This window comes from Oncorhynchus masou, chromosome 22 (assembly GCF_036934945.1).
Source record: "Oncorhynchus masou masou isolate Uvic2021 chromosome 22, UVic_Omas_1.1, whole genome shotgun sequence".
NCBI classification, from domain to species: Eukaryota; Metazoa; Chordata; class Actinopteri; order Salmoniformes; family Salmonidae; genus Oncorhynchus; species Oncorhynchus masou.
This window is the reverse complement of record NC_088233.1, coordinates 13,383,189-13,404,325: the sequence shown is the minus strand read 5'-3', so window position 1 is coordinate 13,404,325 and position 21,137 is coordinate 13,383,189. Positions and strand designations below refer to the sequence as shown.

Here is a 21,137-nt window from a genome sequence, read left to right as displayed (position 1 = left end):
TGTTTGTCAGTAAAGTCAGAGTCCCATGTTCTCACTTTCCTGATATTCATAAATCTAAAGATAAATTATATGATAATCTGATCCTCCATAGTGATTCCTTCATAGAGGATGATATCAACCACCTCGAAGTAGTCTCTAAGTAGCAGTGTAATTAATCAAGCTAGCAGGCCCCAACCCCCGGACCTTCTGCCACCTGTTAAGGTTTCCAAGCACAACCGGTAGAGTACGGTTTCTCCCCAGTCCCTCGTGCTGACCTATCACATTACCCAATGAATATTTCATCCATTCCTCCAGTGATAGGATCCTTCACCTCCCAGAGACCAGTGGAGTAAACACAACACTAGACAAGGACTTAATTCCTGAGGTAAGGAGAGTATCTCTTGGTGGGATTTGGCAGTTCATGAGTTCCATCCATACTCGAAGCCTAGTATACCTACTTGTCTACTTGTAAGGTTGAATCAGGTGGAATCGGACCATATCTCTGGATCTGGATTCAACATGTCGCTGAGAGCCACATCTCACAGCAACCTGCAGTGCCTCTCTTCACCAAAGCCTCTGGCGCTGGACAACGGGATATACAAGTCTTTCTCCCTGAGCAGCAGCAATATGAATGGGAACGGGGGAGGTGGCGGGAGGATAGTGTTTGGGAAGGAGCAGGTGGAGGAGGTGAAGGGGTTCTCTACGCCACACAGGAGGCCTGTGCGGGCCGTCAGACCGGTTAGTGCCCACAGCGTTAACGTCAGCGGATCCTTCCTACAGATCAACCATCTGCAAGGAGAGCTGGTGAGGAAGAGAAAGGTAAGGTCTAGGAGGGATAGGGGGATACCTCGTCAGCTCTAAAACTGAATGCATTCAACTGAAATGTGACTTCCGCATTTAACCCAACCCCTCATCGGTGCCCGGGAGCAGTTGTTGTTGGGGGTTAACTGCCTTGCTCAAGTGCAGAACGGCAGATTTTTCCACCTTCCGGCTCAGAATTCAAACCAGCGACCTTTTGGTTACTGGCCCAATGCTCTTAACCGCTCGGCTACCTGACGACAGTGTGTGCATGAATGTGTTGATTGTATGAAACCCAGAAATGTAGAAGTGAAAATGTGTCTGTCTTGTTTCCATGTTTATGTAAACCTTAGGAATGTGAAGACCTAAAGAAGGAAAATAAGTATCTATCCAATGAGATCCACATGGAGCGGATTATGATGCGGACAGAGAATGAACTCACCATGAGGAACCTGAGAAACCTTAACCAGGAGCTCCAGGCCCAGGTCAAAGAGGTACTGTCCCTCTTCCTCTCTCCAACACAGCAGAAAAGACAGGCACTATTTAACGGCGATGCAGTAGAAAACACAAGCTAATTCAACACATTGAGCAGTGCTCCCAGTTCTCATAGGTCATTTGCCAGGTCCACTATAGCTTTTCAACTCCACTTGAAAATCATTCTTAAAACGGGTCTAATCCTGCATCGTCATATTACAGCTGAGAACAGTAACATTTCTCCTCTGTGTGTAAAACCCATTCGCTCTGGCCTCCGCAGCTGAAGCACAAGGTGTACCTGGCCCAGCAGAGGGCGACGTTGTGCACCCGAGTGGCGGATGAGGCAACCGATGCGCGGGGCGAGGCAGAGAAGCACAGGGCCCTTGCAGAGGCCCGGGCCCACAGTCTAAGGCAGGACAGAGAACTGACAGAGGCAGACAGGAGCCAACTGAGCGAGGACTTGCTGAAGCTAAAAAAACAGGTATCTAAACACACGCACGAACACAGACATTCTCTCAGTTTGTGACTAATTACAGTCCTATAGTAGTGCAACAAGTAATAGTACACACTAACCTTTGGCTCAGTCAGGTTTGCCCTATGTAGAATACAAGAGACCCAGTAGCTTGTGATGTCTATGTCTCCAACAGCACCAAGACGCTCAGCTTCTTCTGGCACAAACAGAGAAGAACTATTTTGAAACAAGGCTGAAGCTCGACAGGATATCAGGAGAGAAACAGGCTCTGCTGGAAGAGAACAGATGTCTGGAGGGGGACAGGGATGCTCTGAGGCACAAACTCAGACAAATGATGGATGAGAACACAAAAGTCAACGAAAAGTAAGGCTACAGATGTGGCATCATGTAGTTCTTATGTTATATATTCTATGTATACGAAGTATAATGCATTCTGTAGGAGAATGACAACTCGATAAGACTGACACACATCCTGCTGAGGATGTCCTAATATGGACACCATAACCGTACATGCCATGCCAGGCTTTAAGGCTCTCCTATAAAATAGTTGTAGACCACACAGTTGGTGAATTAGACTATCCACTGTGATGTCTGTCTGCAGGGAGGTGAGTTCGAGGCGCAGGGCGTTGGTAGCGGAGGAGCAGAGTAAGAAGGACAACCAGGCGAAGCAGGAAGCTAACCAGGAGAGGCGGCTGGTGGAGAAGGAGAGGCAGGATCGCACAACCGAGTGTCTCAACTGGAGGGAGAAACATCAGGCTCTGGCAGACATCTTCAAAGCCCAGGAGGACCTCAAGTCTCAGAGGCAGAGCAAAGCAGTGAGTCAGACTCAGACCCCTTCTACAGCACCAAATGTATCAGCAATAATCCCACTTTTGTCTTTCAGTGGGCTATAGTGTAATGAATATCTGGGATGTCAATCAGGTCCCATCACAATAACAGAGGTAGTTGAGATGAGACAATAGCGCCATCTAGCTGTTGACCAGGCCTAGGATAAATTCTTACTCACGAGTTGTTAATTTATGTTGACTTTTCTCTCCCGTGTCAAGCTACTATCAAAAGCTTTTTCCTCTGCGTGACAGAAAATGACCAGAGGGTGAAGATTCTAAAGAATCAAGATGGCACTCCCAGGAACTTCACAGTGAGAGGGTTTAACCATCATTGCACAGAACATCGCTATTAGGTCAAATGATGATGATGGTGCAAACTGAAGGCTATTCTATACTCTTCCTTGCCCTGCTGCAATCATCTTCACTCTCTCTCTCTCAGGAAGGGGATCCAATCTTCATCTCCACACCAGAACACAGGGCTGAGGATGCTGACAGGAGCTCATCCAGGTAACCAAGGACTTGACCATTTTTATTTTTCTAGAATCCCAGTGGTTGTTTTTTTCCAACCCTTGAATAGGTTGTTCCAAGGTTGAGCTTGAAATAGACAGTTAGAGGTACAGTACTAAACATGTTCACACTTGAGTGACTGCTTCCTTTTCCCAGAAGCATGTTCAGAGTATCTGCCCCGCGAGTGGGAAAGGACCTGGGCCCATCTCACTTTGGTGATCTGTCTCCCGGCCTGGGAGGGGAGCACGAGGCCGTGCATCCACGGAGAAGCAGGAAAACGGTGGAATATTTCTGGATCCCAACAGATGAGGAATGACGGCATTACGCACATTGTTCACTGACGAGTTACAACTCATTTCGGAATAGCCTGTTTTGTTTGTTGATGCTTTTCTATTTACGAAGGGAAAAATGGAATGTGTCGTTTAAATGTAAAGAGTAGTCAACTTTCATGATGCAAAAGATGAAACAATTAATCATGATCAGCACGGGAAAGAGGAACGTGAACACCATTTATAAAGACATTTGTAATACTTTGAATTAAAAAGTGCAAAGGACAACAAGTTTCAGTGCTCAAGTATTGGACTTTATTGACAGTTATGCAATAGGTGCACAATAGTCATTCCTTGAATACAACATGATCAAAATCTATTGCTTTCTAAATACACATGGCTTGAGAGCACATTGGCTAATCTTGTTGGGCAAAGTTAAAATTGTATTTCTCATGATTTCATTAAGACTTGAGTTACTGGTCTGTTGAGCCTTTTTCCTGTTCTACAAGGGGACGACCGAAGCAAGAGTACTTTCTCTTGGTAAACCTTTATTCACCAATAAAGACAGGATAAAAATGTATTTGGTTCCAAATTTCTGGTTTGCGAAACAAATCAAATATATTGTTCTACTTTCATAAACTCAATATGCTGGGGAGAATATATTCCTGAACCCCAACTTTGACAAATTGCAGGCAAAAGAGATAGGAAACAACATCGAGTTATCCAATTCAAGTGAAGTGGATTTTTCTTACGTTCCTAAACACTAGTGAACCGCATAAGGGGAGCTCCATTGGAAGTCCAATCCAAGGTTGTATTGTGGAAGTAGACCGCGATACTCATTTAGAAGACTTCTGCATTTGCTTGGACTTTCGAGTATAAGTCTCTCTAAAAAGGATCTTCTGTATCCCAGCACAAAACACAAAGCCCATCTAACTAAGAGGTAGAAACAGACAACTTATGAAACGTTACGGCAGCACACCAATGATTAACTTACAGTTCATATGATTCCATGTTAACGGAGTCTTGCAGCAACTCAGGTATGACAGAAGGATGTGTGTGGCTTAAGTGCTTGAGAGGAATAGGTTCCCCATATACACAAATTGTAACATGTTCCTCATCAGCGACAGGGCATTGAAGAGCACTTTGGTTAAAAAAAAAATAATGGGAGAATGTATTTCAGATAAGTGTCGGTTGACCAAGCACACAAAATCCATGGTTTTACTAAAGTTGACCCACTGTCTAGATTGGGCATCTTTTGGATGACCTTTAGAGGAAATACTTGAAGGCTGAAACAGGTGTCAAATACAAGCCTTTTCTTCAAAGGGGATTAGAAATAATACCACAAGGAAATGCAATACTGCTGTCACAATGAGTAAATATGGCAAAACTAACTACATTGTCACAGTAGGAGAAAACCTACAAAAGTACAGATGTCGTTTGAGTCAGTCCATAGGCTACATTCAACTCCTATTGCAGAAACAGGACCCAAAACAAATCAACCTTTAAAGGTGAAATGGAAGGTACTATAAAAACAGAAGCTTCAGTAGCCTCTAGACCACAGAGACAGACAGTTATCTACTATGCCCTGATAACATGCTTGGCTTTATATTGCAGGACATAAGCAGTCTCTGGCAGTGGTTATGTTCAGTAGTTTAATAATGGGGGGAGGTGATGGTGGTAACATATCTGTACTGAATGTTAAAGTATGTTTCTCTGCTCTATGGTGCCTGACAGTTCTGGTTGGTTTCTCAGTCGGCCTCTTCTTCAGACTCCTCTTCCTCAGCTGTTTCCAACCAGGTTAGCCACTGGTTGACCTAACAGGGGAGAAGGTTATACAGGGCCATGTTAAGTTAGTGTAGAAAAATGTTAAGCAAAGGATAACGAAAATCTGTTACTGGACAAGTTCAGGTAGTAGGCTACCTCCCCGTTTCACACCATTTCAACATGCTTTCCACCAACTGAACGCAACCCTGTTGTGGTTGCTAGCATAAAGACTTGATTTAGTCACAGAATTAAGGACTGGGTCCACATGGTTCAGTGTATTAGCTACCCATGGGTGAAATGTTGGATTTTTCCCAAAACAAGTACCTGGAATAAAGCTTTTCCTTTTCCAGGGAATTCTTGGGTAATATCTTCTTTCCATGCTAGGAAGGCTTCTTCTTCAATGATCTCCATGTCGTAGAAGTGGACATAGTAGCGCAGCAGCATGCCTGAAACACACAGCATTATGACATCTCTACCACAGTATGCCACGGCAGAGACAGTTGCACTGAGGTCAAGACAGTAGAATATCCTACTTCCATGTCCAAAAACGATTAAAATCTTGATCACTGACAACTGAAGGAAAACAAACAAGTGAATGGGTTTCCACCACATTGACACCAAATTATTAATTTCGAATGGACAGCTTGGTCAGTGGCGTGGGCCAGTAAACCTACCTTTGGGGAAGTGGCTGGCGTTACAGTGCACTTGCAGGGCGTACAGGGCGGAGACCTGCAGCTGAGGCTGGTCATGTAGGAACTTTTGCATGACTGGTTTGAAGGACAGCAGCAGCTGCTTCTCCTGGTCAAGCTGTTCTTTGGAGGGCCCTGCCACCTGCTCTTCTCCACCACTGCCCTCCTCCTCTTCCTCCTCCTCCACCACCTCCACACAACACAGCTCCCCTGAGATGTACTGCAGGAAACTGAGGAGAGGGGAAGTAAGAGCATGTTCAAATAGAAATTGATACCATGTGTCTTTTCCACATTCCATAGGTGTATGAGTGTCTTGCCCCTCCCCCCAGGGTACATGAAAGTAAAAAAATAAAAATTGACTGCTTGAAAGGGCGATTCTTAAGGGTGACAAGTACAGTCCAGACTGTCATATTGGACTCGAGCCTTGAATGAATACCTTTAGTCAACCATAAGCAGTCTAAATACAGCCGAATTAAAAAGCAGTCTCCATCCTGGAGGTTCAGTACCTACCTGGTCATGAGGATGTTGACAAAGCCCTTGTCAGTGTGGAGCTTGGGGGAAATGTTGTCTTTGATCCACTTGTAGATGGCCTGGGGAGAGGGGTCAGCCTTGATCTGCAGCAACAGGTCCTTCTCCAGCTTCAACAGGGGGAACAAGAAGCTCAGGCCCTTACCCTCCAGGATCTCCAGCATGCGGTCCTTGTTCTGGTCTATCTCTGGAAAACCACAATGGACAGACATGTCAGTGACGCTATGGCTGATCTGACCTGGAAGATGAATGTGCTGCAGTCTCCAATGATCACAAGATGTCATCACATGACAAATTAAACATCACAGTGAAATGAAAAACATTTCAGTCAATGAAGTGCCTTTACCGGGAGTATGTAGGAAGGAGGGTTGTCTACCTACCGGGTAGCATCTTCTGCATGTTGACCTTGCTCTGTTGAAAGAGGTCAGTGAGCCACTCCTTGTCCTTGAGTCTGGCAGTCTGCTGCAGGCAGAGCAGGAAGAGGGGGAAGTGGGTTCCATTCTCCAGTGGTTGGGCCAGCTCCGCCACGCTCACGAGCTCAGATATAACGGCCCGTGCTGCAAACTGGGCCAGGTACGACTTGACCAGGGGAACGTCCACCTCGATCTTAGGACACTGGTCCAGCACGTTGAGGAAAGCCTAAGTAGTGATGGAGGGCGAGAGACCAATAAAGTTAGGCCAAAGATATTGGTGAGAGGAAAACAAAGCTTTATCAAGCGCATGATATTAATTTGACCCACGTAAGCAAAACTAAATCCTAGTGGTGTGTATTTTACATCACTGATCTTATTCCAAAATGAACATGGACAGACAGAATCAGACAATCATGTCCTAGTGATAGCATTAGCTGTAATCTGCTAACTGAAGACGTGTACCTGCATGAAGTTCTCCCCGGTGATGAGGCCCTCGGTACGTAGTGTGTGGATGAGGGTGCTGGCGTGCTCCTTGTCGTCGTCAGACCGGTCCAGCGACACCACGATGACCTTACCCAGCATCTCTGCCAGAAAGTGTTTGGGAGCCTTCATGTCTCTGATGCCGTTAACAGCTTCATCAATGTGCTTACCGTTCAGGTACTCTGTCACAACTGTCTCCTAAAGGGGAGGATTGAAAGTGGACTACGTTAGTGTTGCATCAGTGCCAATGGTAGGTCACAATAAAGCCACACGATACCAATGATATCTACATTTTAGAAAACGGTACCGTTGCATAAAGTTTAATTCTAAACTCTGCAAAAAAAGAAACGTCCCCTTTTCAGGACCCTGTCTTTCAAATATAATTTGTAAAAATCCAAAATAACTTCATAGATCTTCATTGTAAACAGTTTAAACAGTTTCCCATACTTGTTCAATGATCCATAAACTATTAATGAACATGCACCTGAACATTTATGAAGACTTAGGACACTAAAGAGGCCTTTCTACTGACTGAAAAACACTAAGAGAAAGATGCCCAGGGTCCCTGCGTGAACTTGCCTTAGACATGCTGCAAAAAAGCATGAGGATTGCAGATGTGGCCAGGGCAATAAATTGCTATGTACATACTGTGAAACGCTTAAGACAGCACTACAGGGAGACAGGACAGACAGCTGATCATCCTCGCAGTGGCAGACCACGTGTAACACAATGCACAGTATCGGTACATCCGAGCATCACACCTGCTGGACAGGTACAGGATGGCAACAACTGCCCGAGTTACACCAGGAACACACAATCCCTCCATCAGTACTCAGACTATCCGTAATAGGCTGGACTGAGGGCTTGTAGGTCTGTTGTAAGGCAGGTCCTCACCAGACATCACTGACAACAATGTTGCCTATGGGCACAAACCCACCGTCGCTGGACCAGACAGGACTGGCAAAAAGTGCTCTTCAATTATGAGTCGTGGTTTTGTCTCACCGGGGGTGATGGCCATATTTGCATTTATCGTCAGAGGAACGAGCGTTACACCAAGGCCTGTACTCTGGAGCGGGATCGATTTGGAGGTGGAGGGTCCATCATGGTCTGGGGCGTTGTGTCACAACATCATCGGACTGAGCTCATTGTCATTTCAGGCAATCGCAACGCTGTGCGTTACAGGGAAGACATCCTCCTCCCTCATGTGGTACCCTTCCTGCAGGCTCATCCTGACATGACCCTCCAGCATGACAATGCCACCAGCCGTACTGCTCGTTCTGTGCGTGATTTTCTACAAGACAGGTGTTACGGATACAGTTATCCTGTGTGTGTGTGTATCCTGTGTGTGTGTTTCTTTTCTCTCCTTCTCCCCTCACAGGTGAACATCATCACTCCCCAATCAGTCAACCATCAATCATCAATCAGAAGACACACCTCCCCATATTTCCTAAACCTATCACAGTTCCTTCCCCATGGTTTAAAAACCCCATCATTTGTTTGTTCTGGAGCTCAGCTCAATCTCTCTGTAAATGCCATGTCTGTAGGTCTCTGTGTTTCACTCTCGCTTTGTGTCGTAACCTCTCTTTTGTTTAAGCACCTCATAGCACTTTGTCATCACCTGTGAGTATTGTTTTTGGTTATGGTGTTTGTGTTTGATTGCTGGTGGAAAAGGGGGAAACCAAGACAAGTCGCCCATGGGCATACACTACCCGTAGGTGAACTTTGTTAAATACACTAGTTAGAACTGGGCGGACCACCCACTGTATTTTTGGTTAGTTAGTTAGCTGTTGTTAAAGTAGGCTAGTCTAGCTTAGGGGTGTTTTTGAATACTTATTGTTTCTTTCCTTGGGTCCAGCTCAGCCCCTTTTCCTGCTCCCCCCATTACCGTGTGTTTATAAATAAACCTAGAGTTTGACGGTAGATTTCAGTTGTCGTGCTTATTTCGTTCACACTTTTCCTTTGTCACAATAATAATTTGCATGAGTTATGTTACGAGTCTCATTACCATCCCCCCTAGACTGTCGGGCCAAAAGGGATTCGTAACATAAGTGGGGGCTCATCCGGGATATGAACCCGGGACCTCTCACACCCGAAGCGAGAATCATACCCCTAGACCAATGTCAGTGTCAGTGTTCTGCCATGGCCAGCGAAGAGCCCGGATCTCAATCCCATTGAGCACGTCTGGGACCTGTTGGATCGGAGGGTGAGTGCTAGGGCCATTCCCCCCAGAAATGTCCGGGAACTTGCAGGTGCCTTGGTGGAAGAGTAGGGGTAACATCTCACAGCAAGACCTGGCAAATCTGGTGCAGTTCATGAGGAGATGCACTGCAGTACTTAATGCAGCTGGTGGCCACACCAGATACCGACTTACTTTTGACCCCCCCTTTTGTTCAGGGACACATTACTCCAGTTCTGTTAGTCACATGACATGTTCAGTTTGTGTCTTAGTTGTTGAATCTTATGTTCATAAAAATATTTCCAAGTTTGCTGAAAATAAATGCAGTTGACAGTGAGAGAACGTTTCTTTTTTTGGGCTGAGTTTGTCAGTCACAGGTACAAAATGGTTGCCTACCGTTATTTTTAGCAGCTCTTCCCGAGCCGGCGGTGGTTTCTTGCTGCTCTTCTGAGGTTTCTCCTGAATGGGAAGAGGGTTGCTTTTGAGGCCGAGCTGTGGTGACTGGGAGAGAAGAGGGAAGCCCAGGTCAACTACATTGGACCATCCAACAGGACAGGCACCCAAAACCCCAGTTGGAATCAGTAGGGGTCAATTCCTTTTCAATTCAAGAAAATTATATTCAATGTTCAAATGAGGAATTTCAATTCTTCCGGATTTGAAATTAAATTACCCCAACAGTTTGAAATGCTGGGGTGTTAAAGTTGGGGGCTTTTGCTGGGCTCGGTCTCACCTGTCCCATTGGAGGGGTGTTGGTGCTGGGGGGGATCATAGTGGGCATCTGGGGCTGCAATTTGGGAACCTGGTTCTTGTTGAGGAGGAAAGACTGAGCCGGTCTCAGGCTGATCTACAACATAGGTCGATGTGAGGGGAAACAGTAGCAGAATGGTTATAACACATGGCATCTTGGAAAGGACAATATTCTGAGATGAGCATAACATCATGCCCTCATGTCTCAGTCAAAGGACCAGAAGAAGCGATGTAGCATAGGAGAGCAGGGAGTAGGAGACAAGAGACAGTTTAATTCAGTCGTTTTATAATCTGCTTGCTTTGAGTAGATCAAAAACCATGGAACAAATGTCTTCCCTCATAGTAAGATGTTTAGGGCTGATTTCATGGACTAAATGTAATCGTAGACCACACACTCCCAATGGTAATTCTACATTAAATGCTTTTTAATCCATGACTAGGCTTATTCTCAGTCAGGCAAACCAGCAGTGTTCAACTTCTGTTCTATAGTCAGAGGGGTTTTTCCTCTGACTAGGAATGTGGCCAGACTGGTGGTAGATTCCTGTACCTCATCTAAGTTGAGTTGTCCCTTCTTGCTGAAGCGTGGAGGCATGTCCTTGTTGGACTGGACCTGCTGGTTCTGGAAATGCTGATTCTGCACCTGGAAAACAGACCAGACAAAGAGTATCAATAGGTGGCACTAGCAAGAAGTGTAACAGGTTTCCTTTCCACAAGCAGGAAGGAGGGACAGCTCATCTCGGTTGTGTATACATGCCCTGAAAGCAATCTTTTATTTATGCTGAAAGTTGACTAAACCATCAATCTGGCCAACTCGCTCCTGTTCTTAACATTAAAACTGCATTAAATCAAAGTAGCTGATCAGATCCAATGATTACCTGCTAGTTTGATAATCATCAAGGCTGCACGATTACCTGGTTGGACTTGATGAAGGGCTTGTTGGCACCCATTTCGAACTGAGACTGTGGTTGGGGGGTGGTGTTGTGGCTGTTGTGTCCGTTGCCATTGTAGAGCGGATTGGAGCGATGACGTCCCATAGTGGGAGAGAACCGGTCCTGAATGACCCCCGGGCCCGTCCCGATCCCACCGCCTGAGAGTGTAGGAAGAGACAAAACTACATTTTTGCTGTCACAGTTTTAAAGTGCTAATCAGGATAAACCAGGGGCGTGTTCAGCAGGAGAACACTAAGATTGGAATGGGTTATCTACAACAGGGTGTTCTCAAACTTTTTGGGCTCGGGACCCATTGGGGCAGCAGGGTAGCCTAGTGGTGAGAGCATTGGACTAGTAACCGAAAGGTTGCAAGTTCAAATCCCCGAGCTGACAAGGTACAAATCTGTCGTTCTGCCCCTGAACAGGCAGTTAACCCACTAGGCCGTCATTGAAAATAAGAATTTGTTCTTAACTTACTTGCCTAGTAAAATAAAGGCAAAATAAAAAAAAATCATGATTGAATATTCATCAAGGACACACTCAATCAGAACACAACTCCAGTGAGAATAACATAAAACTTTTACTACGACATCTAGACTGCATGAAACATTTTAAAGCTAGACTAACCTAAGCCCACACCTACCTGGCATTTGCCCAAACATGTCAGCCAATCCTCCGAGAGTCTCCATTTTCATGCGGTTGGGCATGAAGGGGCCTTCCAAGAAGAAGTCCATCTTCATCCCCTGAGCCATGGTCGCTGGAATGAAAACACCCAAATCCTGTGGAGGGAGAATAGACACATACCAATGAGCTGGGCTCAAAAAGGCCCAAAACACATCTTATTTGTTGGTTCTTGATGCTGTAGTAATATAGCCATGGGCATTCTCTGCCACTTACCACTCTTAATAGATGCTTGCTCAGTGCATCTAATGGAAGCATGCGATCATTCAGAAGAAAGATTCTCTGGTGTATAATACATTGCAAGTTTCTTTTAAAAGAGACCCGGTGGGGTTGCCAGGAAGCATCAGTTATAAAACAAGCCTAGGGCTGCTGTAGCAACTGTAGTTTGGCCTGAGAGACCACAGGTAGGGCATCAAAGATTCAAAGACATTGCACCAACCAAATGCTACTTTGCCTTAAGATGTTTGTATACACAAAATTCCTCAATTTGTCCCCGTCCCCCTCACCTGAGATGGAACAACAAGACTCTCACAGTCCATAGTGTGGCCAAAATTGGAACTGACTCACTTTCACTGCCTCCTGGCGGATCTGGTTGATGGTCTTTGGTCCATTGTCGATGAATGCTTTGCGGGGGACCCAGTTGTTGTCCCGCAGCTCCACCGTGTCCTGCAGCAGGAAGCGGATCCTGGCAGGCAACTCCTTGTTGTTCATTAAGGATAGCATACGGCCAAAGTACTGGTCCATTAAAGACTGGGAAGATGGACAGTGGTGTTAGCAGACAGGAACATACACACTCACAAATCGCATTGGGCCAAAGTACTGATTGATTTAAGACTGGGGAAACAGTGGTGTTGACAGAGAGAAGTTGAAGTGGGAAGTTTACATGCACTTCGGAGTCATTTAAACTCGCTTTTCAACTACTCCTCAAATTTCTTGTTAAACTATAGTTTCGGCAAACTGGCTAGGACATCTACATTGTGCATGACATGTAATTTTTCCAACAATTGTTTACAGACAGATTATTTTACTTCTAACTTCCTGTATCAGAATTCCATTGTGTCAGAAGTTTACATACACTAAGTTGACTGTGCCTTTAAACAGCTTGGAAAATTTCAGAAAATGATGTCATGGCTTTAGAAAATTCTAATATGTTAATTGACATCATTTGAGGTGTACTGGTGGATGTATTTCAAGGCCTACCATCAAACCCAGTGCCTCTTTCCTTGACATCATTGGAAAATCAAAAGAAATCAGCCAAGACCTCAGAAAAAAACTATTGTAGACTCCCACAAGCCTGGTTCATTCTTGGGAGCAATTTCCAAACGCCTGAAAATACCACGTTCATCTTTACAAACAATAGTACACAAGTATAAACACCATGGGACCACGCAGCCGTCATACCGCTCAGGAAGAAGACATGTTCTATCTCCTAGAGATGAATGTACTTTGATTTGCACTTTTCGCACCAATCTCAGAACAGCAGGACAGGTCCAAATGTCTCCATCTACAGTAAAACGAGTCCTATATCGAAATAACCCGAAAGGTCACTCAGCAAGGAAGAAGCCACTGCTCCAAAACCGCAATAAAAAGCCAGACTACGGTTTGCAACTGCACATGGGGACAAAGATAGTACATTTTGGAGAAATGTACTCTGGTCTGATGAAACAAAAACAGAACTGTCATAATGACCATCGTTATGTTTGGAGGAAAAAGGGGGAGGATTGCAAGACGATAGAACACCATCCCAACCGTGAAGCACAGGGGTGGCAGAATCATATTGTGGGGGTGCTTTGCTGCACTTCCCAAAATAGATGGCATCAGGAGGGAAAATGATGTGGATATATTGAAGCAACATCAAGACATCAGTCAGGAAGTTAAAGCTTGGTCAAAAATGGATCTTCCAAATGAACAATGACCCCAAGCATACTTCCAAAGTTGTGGCAAAATGGCTTAACTTCTCTAGGGTAGGTGGCAGCATTTGGATGAAAAGCGTGCCCAAATTAAACTGCCTTCTACTCAGGCCCAGAAGATAGGAGATACATATAACTGGTAGATTTGGATATAAAACTCTAAAGTTTCCAAAACTGTTAAATTAGTGTTTGAGTATAATAGAACTGATTTGGCAGGCGAAAACCTGAGAAATTCATTCAGGAAGTAGGATTTTATTTATTATCTTATTCAATGCCATTACAGTATCCATTGACATAGGACTAAAAGTGCAGTTCCTATGCCTTCCACTAGATGTCAGTCTTTAGAAATTGTTTCAGGCTTGTATTCTGAAAAATGAGGGAATAAGTGCAGTCTGAATGAGTGGACCCTGCCATGTCAGAGCTTTTTCATGCACGCGACCGAGAGAGTGCCTTTCTTGTTTACATTGACAACGTTATTGTCCGGTTTAAATATTATCGATTATTTCGGCTAAAAACAACCTGAGGATTGATTATGAACATCGTTTGAAATGTTTCTATGAACTTTACGGATACTATTTGGATTTTTTGTCGTCCTGTTGTGACTGCGTTTGAGCCTGTGGATTACTGAAGAAAACGCGAACAAAACGGAGGTCTTTGGATATAAAGAGACTTTATCAAACAAAAGGAACATTTATTGAATAAATGTGTCTTGAGCGCAACCATATGAAGATCAAAGGTAAGTGATTAATTTTCTCTATTTCTGACTTGTGTAACTCTTCTACTTGGCTGGTTACTGTTTGGAATGATTTGTCTGCTGGGTGCTGTTCTCAACTAATCGTAAGGTATGCTTTCGCCGTAAAGCATTTTTTAAATCTGACAGTGGTTGGATTCACAAGAAGTTCATCTTTAAACCCATGTAAAATAGTTGTATATTTTCTGAATTATTATGAGTATTTCTGCATTTGAATTTGGCGCTCTGCAATCTCACTGGACGCGAGTTTAAATGTATTTGGCTAAGGTGTATGTAAACTTCCGACTTCAACTGTACATGAGACATACTGCTTGGCTGTGTGCCAAGTGGAGCAGCAGGGACCACAGCCAGACTGATAGGGGAAAAGAGAACATACCTTAGCTTTGTCATGGTCGAGTCTAGGGCCCACTGTTCTCATTATCTGACAGAGGCACTCCACATCCTCCCCCATATCCTTGAGCTGGACTCTCTTCTTCTTTTCCAAAAGCTGGGGAGAGGAAGATGACGGCGTTATACAAGTGGCATATTAGAGACCCGTGCCAGTAGAACATGTAACTAAGATTGTCAGGCATAGCAGAAATCAAATGTATTCAGGGACAAAGTTGTAATCGGAAGTTGTCAATCAATGATAAAAAGCAAAACAAAAACCCAAAAGAACTAGACTGAACGTACTGTTTTGATGCACTTATGAAGGATAGATTCATGGATGAGGTCGAGTTTGCCAAGTTCCGAGATGAATTTAATGTTTCCAAGCATCTTGATCTTGGCAATGGCACGCTGCTCCTCCTCCTCAGAAGTAAGAGGGTTGTCATGTTTGTCATAGACTACGGGAAGAAAAACAGAGTTAGTGTACAATGGGTGGTCTGGTGGTTGGACTTTTTCCAAAGGAGCTGTGTAGGGGAGATCTAGTACTCACTTTCAACATTTCTGCTGCGATTTTCAAATTCATCTTGAAGCTTGGAAATTAGAAGTCTTCTGAAGGTCTGCAAACATCAGGAAAACATTTGAGATTGAACACCAGGACCAGCGACATTTTATACAGCCACTTGGACATTAAGAAAATAAATATTGCATTTTCTAGACGCTAATGTACAGCACAGTTTTAAGTTGATTAGAAGACAGAACCACGCAGAATAAAAGCTATCCAAATTTGATGCTTACAGTGCTCTGCTTTTGGGATGTTTGGATTTCGGATGAAGGGCCATCAAAGTTTGGTGCGTCCTCTGCCAAACGCAGACATAGCTGAGCATAGAGCGAGCTATATTTGGGCTCTTCTAGGGCTTTGTCTACAATCTGGACAAGAGGGAGGAGAGAAAAAGGCCATTTAAAAAAACAAGTGAGTCATGCATGGAGGATGCCAAGGAATTATGGAATACATTTGCAAAGAGCAGACAGTTAAGGGGAAACAGAGCCTTACTTACCAGCAAGATGATTGCTTTAAGGACGAGTTTTGTATCTACGCCCACGTTGAGTAGCTCAAGGCATAGCTTGTCAAACTTCTCAGGCGTGAGCTTGTTGAGTATGCTACAGAGGAGAAGAGCAGGGAAAGGAAAGAACAGGAAAATGTCAAGTCAGGGGTACATGCCAAATCAAGAGGGGTTGAGAAAGCAACAAGCTTTGCTTGTTAGCCAAATAAAAGAGTTGCAGTTCTCTGCTGTAGTAAACACCACCTGATAGAGAAGCATATGCTCATGCAGGCACCAAGCATGAGAAAACCAAATCACACAACTGAGAACATCTTGTCAGTGAGGCGATTACGCTTAAACCAATTGGTGGCCAAATTGCATTTCTTGACACTGACTTACCCCCTCACTTTCCTGAAGATTGCATCGTGTCGCTCTTTTTCATTGCTGGAGTTGGCATCTCGTCTAGTGCTTCGTGAAGGAACCCATTTCGGAGCGCTGTGCCCTGGGGGTTTCCCCAGGAACTCGCTGGAGTAAGAGAAAGGAGACTGTTGAGCTACGGCTCCAAGTGATCACACTGGCCACCAGTACATAAAGGTGACAGAAAACACACAGAGGATGACATTTATCATTAAAGAGCATCATCAACTCCACTCAAACACATAGGCCTCTAGTTGACATACAAAAAAGTTTATAGGGCTCCCAAGTGGTGCAGCAGTCTAGTATTGAGATGCAGTGCCGTAGAGGTGTCACTAGACACCCTGGTTCAAATCCAGGCTGTATCACAACCGGCCACGATTCGGAGTCCCACAATTGACACAGCGTCGTCCGGGTTTGGCTGGTGTAGGCCGACATTGCAAATAAGAATTTGTTCTTAACCAACTTACCTAGTTAAATAAAAGGTGTTTAAATGTATTTATTTTTACTTTTTAAAGGCCTTAGGCTACCTTAGTGGTTAGAGCGTTTGACTAGTAACCGATAGGTTGCAAGATCAAATCCCCGAGCTGACAAGGTAAAAATCTGTCATTCTGACCCTGAACAAGGCACTGTTCCTAGGCCGTCATTGAAATAAGAATTTGTTCTTAACTGATTTGCCTAGTTAAATAAAGTTAAAGTATTTAAAAAAAAAATTAAAATAAATAAATGTTTTATTTTTTTAAATGGGGAAAATGGCCCCTGTGCAGTGTTTATTATTTGAGGACCCTTAGGGAGAGTTTCTGGGGATCATGCCTGTGTGGTAGGCCTACCTGTTGCCGACAGTCTTGGGATTGTGCTGAGGTGCACCCCTAACACCTCCTCCTCCCGAAGAAGCACTGTTAGGATAAAAAGAGAACATTATTCATTATGCAAGACCATCGCACATGAATTGTCAATGTTTTACTAATTGAAAAAGTTGCTAGCAGCTTCACACCCCTCTATATTCCAATAATGTCCTGTAAGTGGAAGCTAAAAAGTGCTTGTGATTTAAGCACCATACAGTTGGTTCCCCAAGATATGTCAATACATTACCCAGAGCCTTATGTATATATATATATATTAATTAAAAAACAAATATATACACACACATACATACACATGGCTCCGTTGTCATCTATTCATCTAGGACTTTAGCCTACTTCAAGCTTAAGTTACCACTGATACTGTCAAGGAGAATCTGGAAACACATAGGCCTATGTCAGCCATAAAGATATGACAAATCACAATGGATTGACATAGGACCGTGTTATCATCACCATAGTAATATCACCACTGTGGATTGGAACACTTATTTACATTCAACATTTTGAGCATAAAGAGTAACCCACTTTTCCTTGATTTTGCTTTGTTGAAGCCATTCTTGTTGCATAATATCCACGGTCTTAATCTTCATGGAAAGCAAGTACATTAATTATCACATTAGGCAGATCACATTATTGGGATAACATAGCCTACCCCTGGATGGGTAAACCAGTGAGGCCAAATAAACAAGTCATAACGATTCATTGCAATATTGACTGTGAAACAATGGTGGAAATAGGGTGAAATTCAGTCTTGCCATCCCTGGTTCCACCGTAACCAAAAAGGGATGTGGTGCAGATTTCAATATCAGTACATCCGAAATGGTAGTGGCGTTTTAGTGACCCTGAAATCTTTATGAATAAACATGGCTAATTACAATTGGCAACATACAGAGGACACAAAACATTTGTCACTGTCAATTGTTTGGGAGCAGGAGCTGGCTGGTACGACATTGTGCACATTCAGAGTAGGAAGAATAATCTTATCACAGTCAGTGCTATACTATTTTATGTTATACAGTGTCAGTTTGACACATTTTTGAGTCATGGCTTTGAATGTGGTTTGACAGCATCCTGACCCTAAAGCCCTTGGATGACATCAATGTCAAGTGACATGTTTGGAAGATCTCTGTGGGGCAGAGACTATAGTTGGATTGCTGTACTATTGTGTAATAGTTAAGAGCCAGGGACCATTGAAAAACATATTCTAAACATGTGTTCCTGATCAATAAAATTTTATTTGAGAGCAGCGGCTTACTGATCCATTGGGGTGGGTAGTTTCTGATCATCAACGGGCAGTACTCAACGTACTAGCCATGTACTTCCATACAGCTAAAGGGTGGGTTATGAGGAACAAATGCCACAGCACAGAGAGCAGATGCTGCTGATGAAACCCTATTGTGTGAGTAGCTATTTGGAAGTGTCCATTCATTTTCTAAAAGGGATTCCTACCAAGGGAAGAACATACCTGAAACGAGAAGCACCCCCTTCTGCAATCACACTCTCCACTTTGGCGGCTTGACAACGATGAATCTTTAAAATAATAATAGGGAGGGGTGGAGAAAACGGTGCTGTAGGAGAGAAAGATATGCATCATACACTAACGTTAACATCATGAGTTGCATACTCTACCAAAAAATACAAGGGTTGTTCACTAATTAGCCAGCCGGTAAAAGATGTCTTCGACGGCAGTCTTTGTCAAGCGCAACAAAGCAAAGGCTAGCTGGCTAATTAGCTAACGTTAGCTACGCCAGCACTCCCTATCAAGGCAAGTTTCTCCAGTTGACGTTAAAACCTGCTACTTTTAGCAATTTGTTCAAGACACACACGTTTGTTCATTGTGGAACAGTGAATGTGTACATCATCTTAGTAAAGTGAGATCAGAAATGTGTGATATTAGATAACGCTAGATTGCGCTAGCACTAATCATAGAAAAAAGTATGACTAGAACGGGCTTGGAACGTTGAATGGGGACGACGGTTCTATTTATTCTTATTTCTATGGTTCTACCGTTACCTAACTAGCATGCTAGCCACTTGGCTTGAACGTAACGAGCTAGCTAAAAGGAAGTATAATGTTCTGTATATTGTGTTGAACTGTTGATCATGTGTCAGACAGTGTATAATAAAGATGTTTGTAATGTTTCAATATTTGTCTATAATTAGCCGGTAACCGCATGGCTGCATTAAAACATGACCATGTTATTCCATCACGACGCCATTTTATGCAGTAATCAGCTGGCGAGGCTATCTAGCTAGCATAGGGTAGCCATTTTAGAAAAACTGGTGCAAATGTGTAAGGAAATTTGAATCTTACCTTTACTAAAAGAACTTCAGTGTTGTATTTTTGGTGGGCACAAAAGAAGAAATGTAAAATAAAAATATAAAAAATGGTTATTTGAAAGCGTGAGAGAGCCAATGATATCAGGTACGACAGAGTAGCTATCAGAACGTACACTTTTCCTTCGTGCTAGAGAAGACTAAAAGGTAGTCTATCTACGACGTCATTCTTGAACTCGATCTGTAGCGGCCGAAATGTCACAATATGCATTGTTCACGCAATTCGTTGCTATGTCTCTTTTAGCGAATCACAACCGAGACACATTTGAAGGCAGTGCCTACATTTACAATTACCCAATGAGAGTGGCTTTCAGCTAATGCTAACCGCCCCTTGTAGTTGATTGACGTAAATTTCACTCAGCCGCAGTGCAGGGAAAGAGATTTGACGTTTATGAAATATACAAGAAACAGCAGCCGTCCAAACCTTCCTAGGGGCAAGGATGTGTGAAATGCACACTGTCATTTTTTGTGCATGCTGAAGGTGGATAGGATACTCGTGAACGCACATTTCGAGTAGCGGAAGTGTTCGTTTAGTTCAGCCTAAAACTATAAATGAGCTTGATTTATAGAATAAGATGTTGTCTGTATCCCTGTCACCATCACTAGTGGGGGGTGAGGCAGAGATAGGTCAACTAGTCTATCTCTGTCTCTGCTCCAAATGACAAATTCAACTGTTACTGTGCTATATTATCAAAATGCATTGAAACCAATGTCTGATAGGCCCACATCTCTTCAGTGGAGCAGAAGAATATCATGGTGCTACCGAGTCAAATCAAATGTATTAATATAGCCCTTCGTACATCAGATGATATCAATTCAAGGGGCTTTATTGGCATGGGAAACATGTGTTAACATTGCCAAAGCAAGTAAGGTAGATAATATATAAAGTGAAATAAACAATAAAAATTAACAGTAGACATCACACATACAGAAGTTTCAAAACAATAAAGACATTACAAATGTCATATTATATATATATATATATATATATACAAATGTCAAATGTCATATTATATTATATATATATATATATATATATATATATATATATATATATATATATATATATATATATATATATATATATATATATATACAGTGTTTTTACAATGTACAAATGGTTAAGGACACAAGATAAAATAAATAAGCATAGATATCTCAAAGTACTGTACAGAAATCCAGCCTAAAACCCAAAACAGCAAGCAATGCAGGTGTAGAAGCACGGTGGCTAGGAAAAACTTCCTAGAAAGGCCAAAACCTAGGAAGAAACCTAGAGAGGAACCCGGCTATGTGGGGTGGCCAGTCCTCTTCTGGCTGTGCCGGGTGGAGATTATAACAGAACATGGCCAAGATGTTCAAATGTTCATAAATGACCAGCATGGTCAAATAATAATAATCACAGGCAGAACAGTTGAAACTGGAGCAGCAGCACGGCCAGGTGGACTGGGGACAGCTAGGAGTCATCATGCCAGGTAGTCCTGAGGCATGGTCCTAGGGCTCAGGTCCTCCGAGAGAAAGAGAGAAAGAGAGAATTAGAGAGAGCATACTTAAATTCACACAGGACACCGGATGGGACAGGAGAAGTACTCCAGATATAACAAACTGACCCTAGCCCCCCGACACATAAACTACTGCAGCATAAATACTGGAGGCTGAGACAGGAGGGGTCAGGAGACACTGTGGCCCCATCCGAGGACACCCCCGGACAGGGCCAAACAGGAAGG

At 43.5% G+C, this 21,137-nt stretch overlaps 1 protein-coding gene across 2 annotated transcripts; it reads right to left on the bottom strand.

Moving 5' to 3' along the window:
* Positions 1 to 3,618: 3,618 nt before the first annotated feature.
* Positions 3,619 to 19,600, bottom strand: eif4g2b (eukaryotic translation initiation factor 4, gamma 2b). 2 transcript variants are annotated; one of them, XM_064929332.1, is made up of 22 exons: positions 19,391 to 19,600; positions 18,543 to 18,645; positions 17,603 to 17,661; positions 17,045 to 17,110; positions 16,200 to 16,325; positions 15,816 to 15,918; positions 15,556 to 15,687; positions 15,311 to 15,377; positions 15,067 to 15,218; positions 14,771 to 14,881; positions 12,301 to 12,483; positions 11,696 to 11,831; positions 11,035 to 11,210; positions 10,671 to 10,763; positions 10,107 to 10,220; positions 9,773 to 9,877; positions 7,183 to 7,398; positions 6,688 to 6,946; positions 6,290 to 6,494; positions 5,765 to 6,009; positions 5,415 to 5,536; positions 3,619 to 5,140 (listed from the first exon to the last, which is right to left on the bottom strand). In XM_064929332.1, the coding sequence occupies exons 3-22, from the start codon at positions 17,641 to 17,643 to the stop codon at positions 5,075 to 5,077; spliced, it is 2,718 nt and encodes a 905-aa protein (XP_064785404.1). In that variant the 5' UTR covers positions 17,644 to 17,661; positions 18,543 to 18,645; positions 19,391 to 19,600; the 3' UTR covers positions 3,619 to 5,074. The 2 variants fall into 2 exon arrangements, with proteins under 2 accessions (XP_064785404.1, XP_064785405.1); XM_064929333.1 differs by lacking the exons at positions 18,543 to 18,645; positions 19,391 to 19,600 and adding an exon at positions 17,367 to 17,451 and having other exon boundaries at positions 17,603 to 17,632.
* Between the last annotated feature and the right edge of the window lie 1,537 nt (positions 19,601 to 21,137).

Coding starts and splice junctions, on each gene's coding strand:
- eif4g2b (XM_064929332.1), bottom strand. CDS start 17,643: ATGCAACAAGAATGGCTTCAACAAAGCAAAATCAAGGAAAA. Junction 15,219..15,310: donor TCGCAGCAGAAATGTTGAAA/GTGAGTACTAGA, acceptor TTCTTCCCGTAG/TCTATGACAAACATGACAAC. Junction 11,832..12,300: donor TCCGCCAGGAGGCAGTGAAA/GTGAGTCAGTTC, acceptor CTCCCTCCACAG/GATTTGGGTGTTTTCATTCC.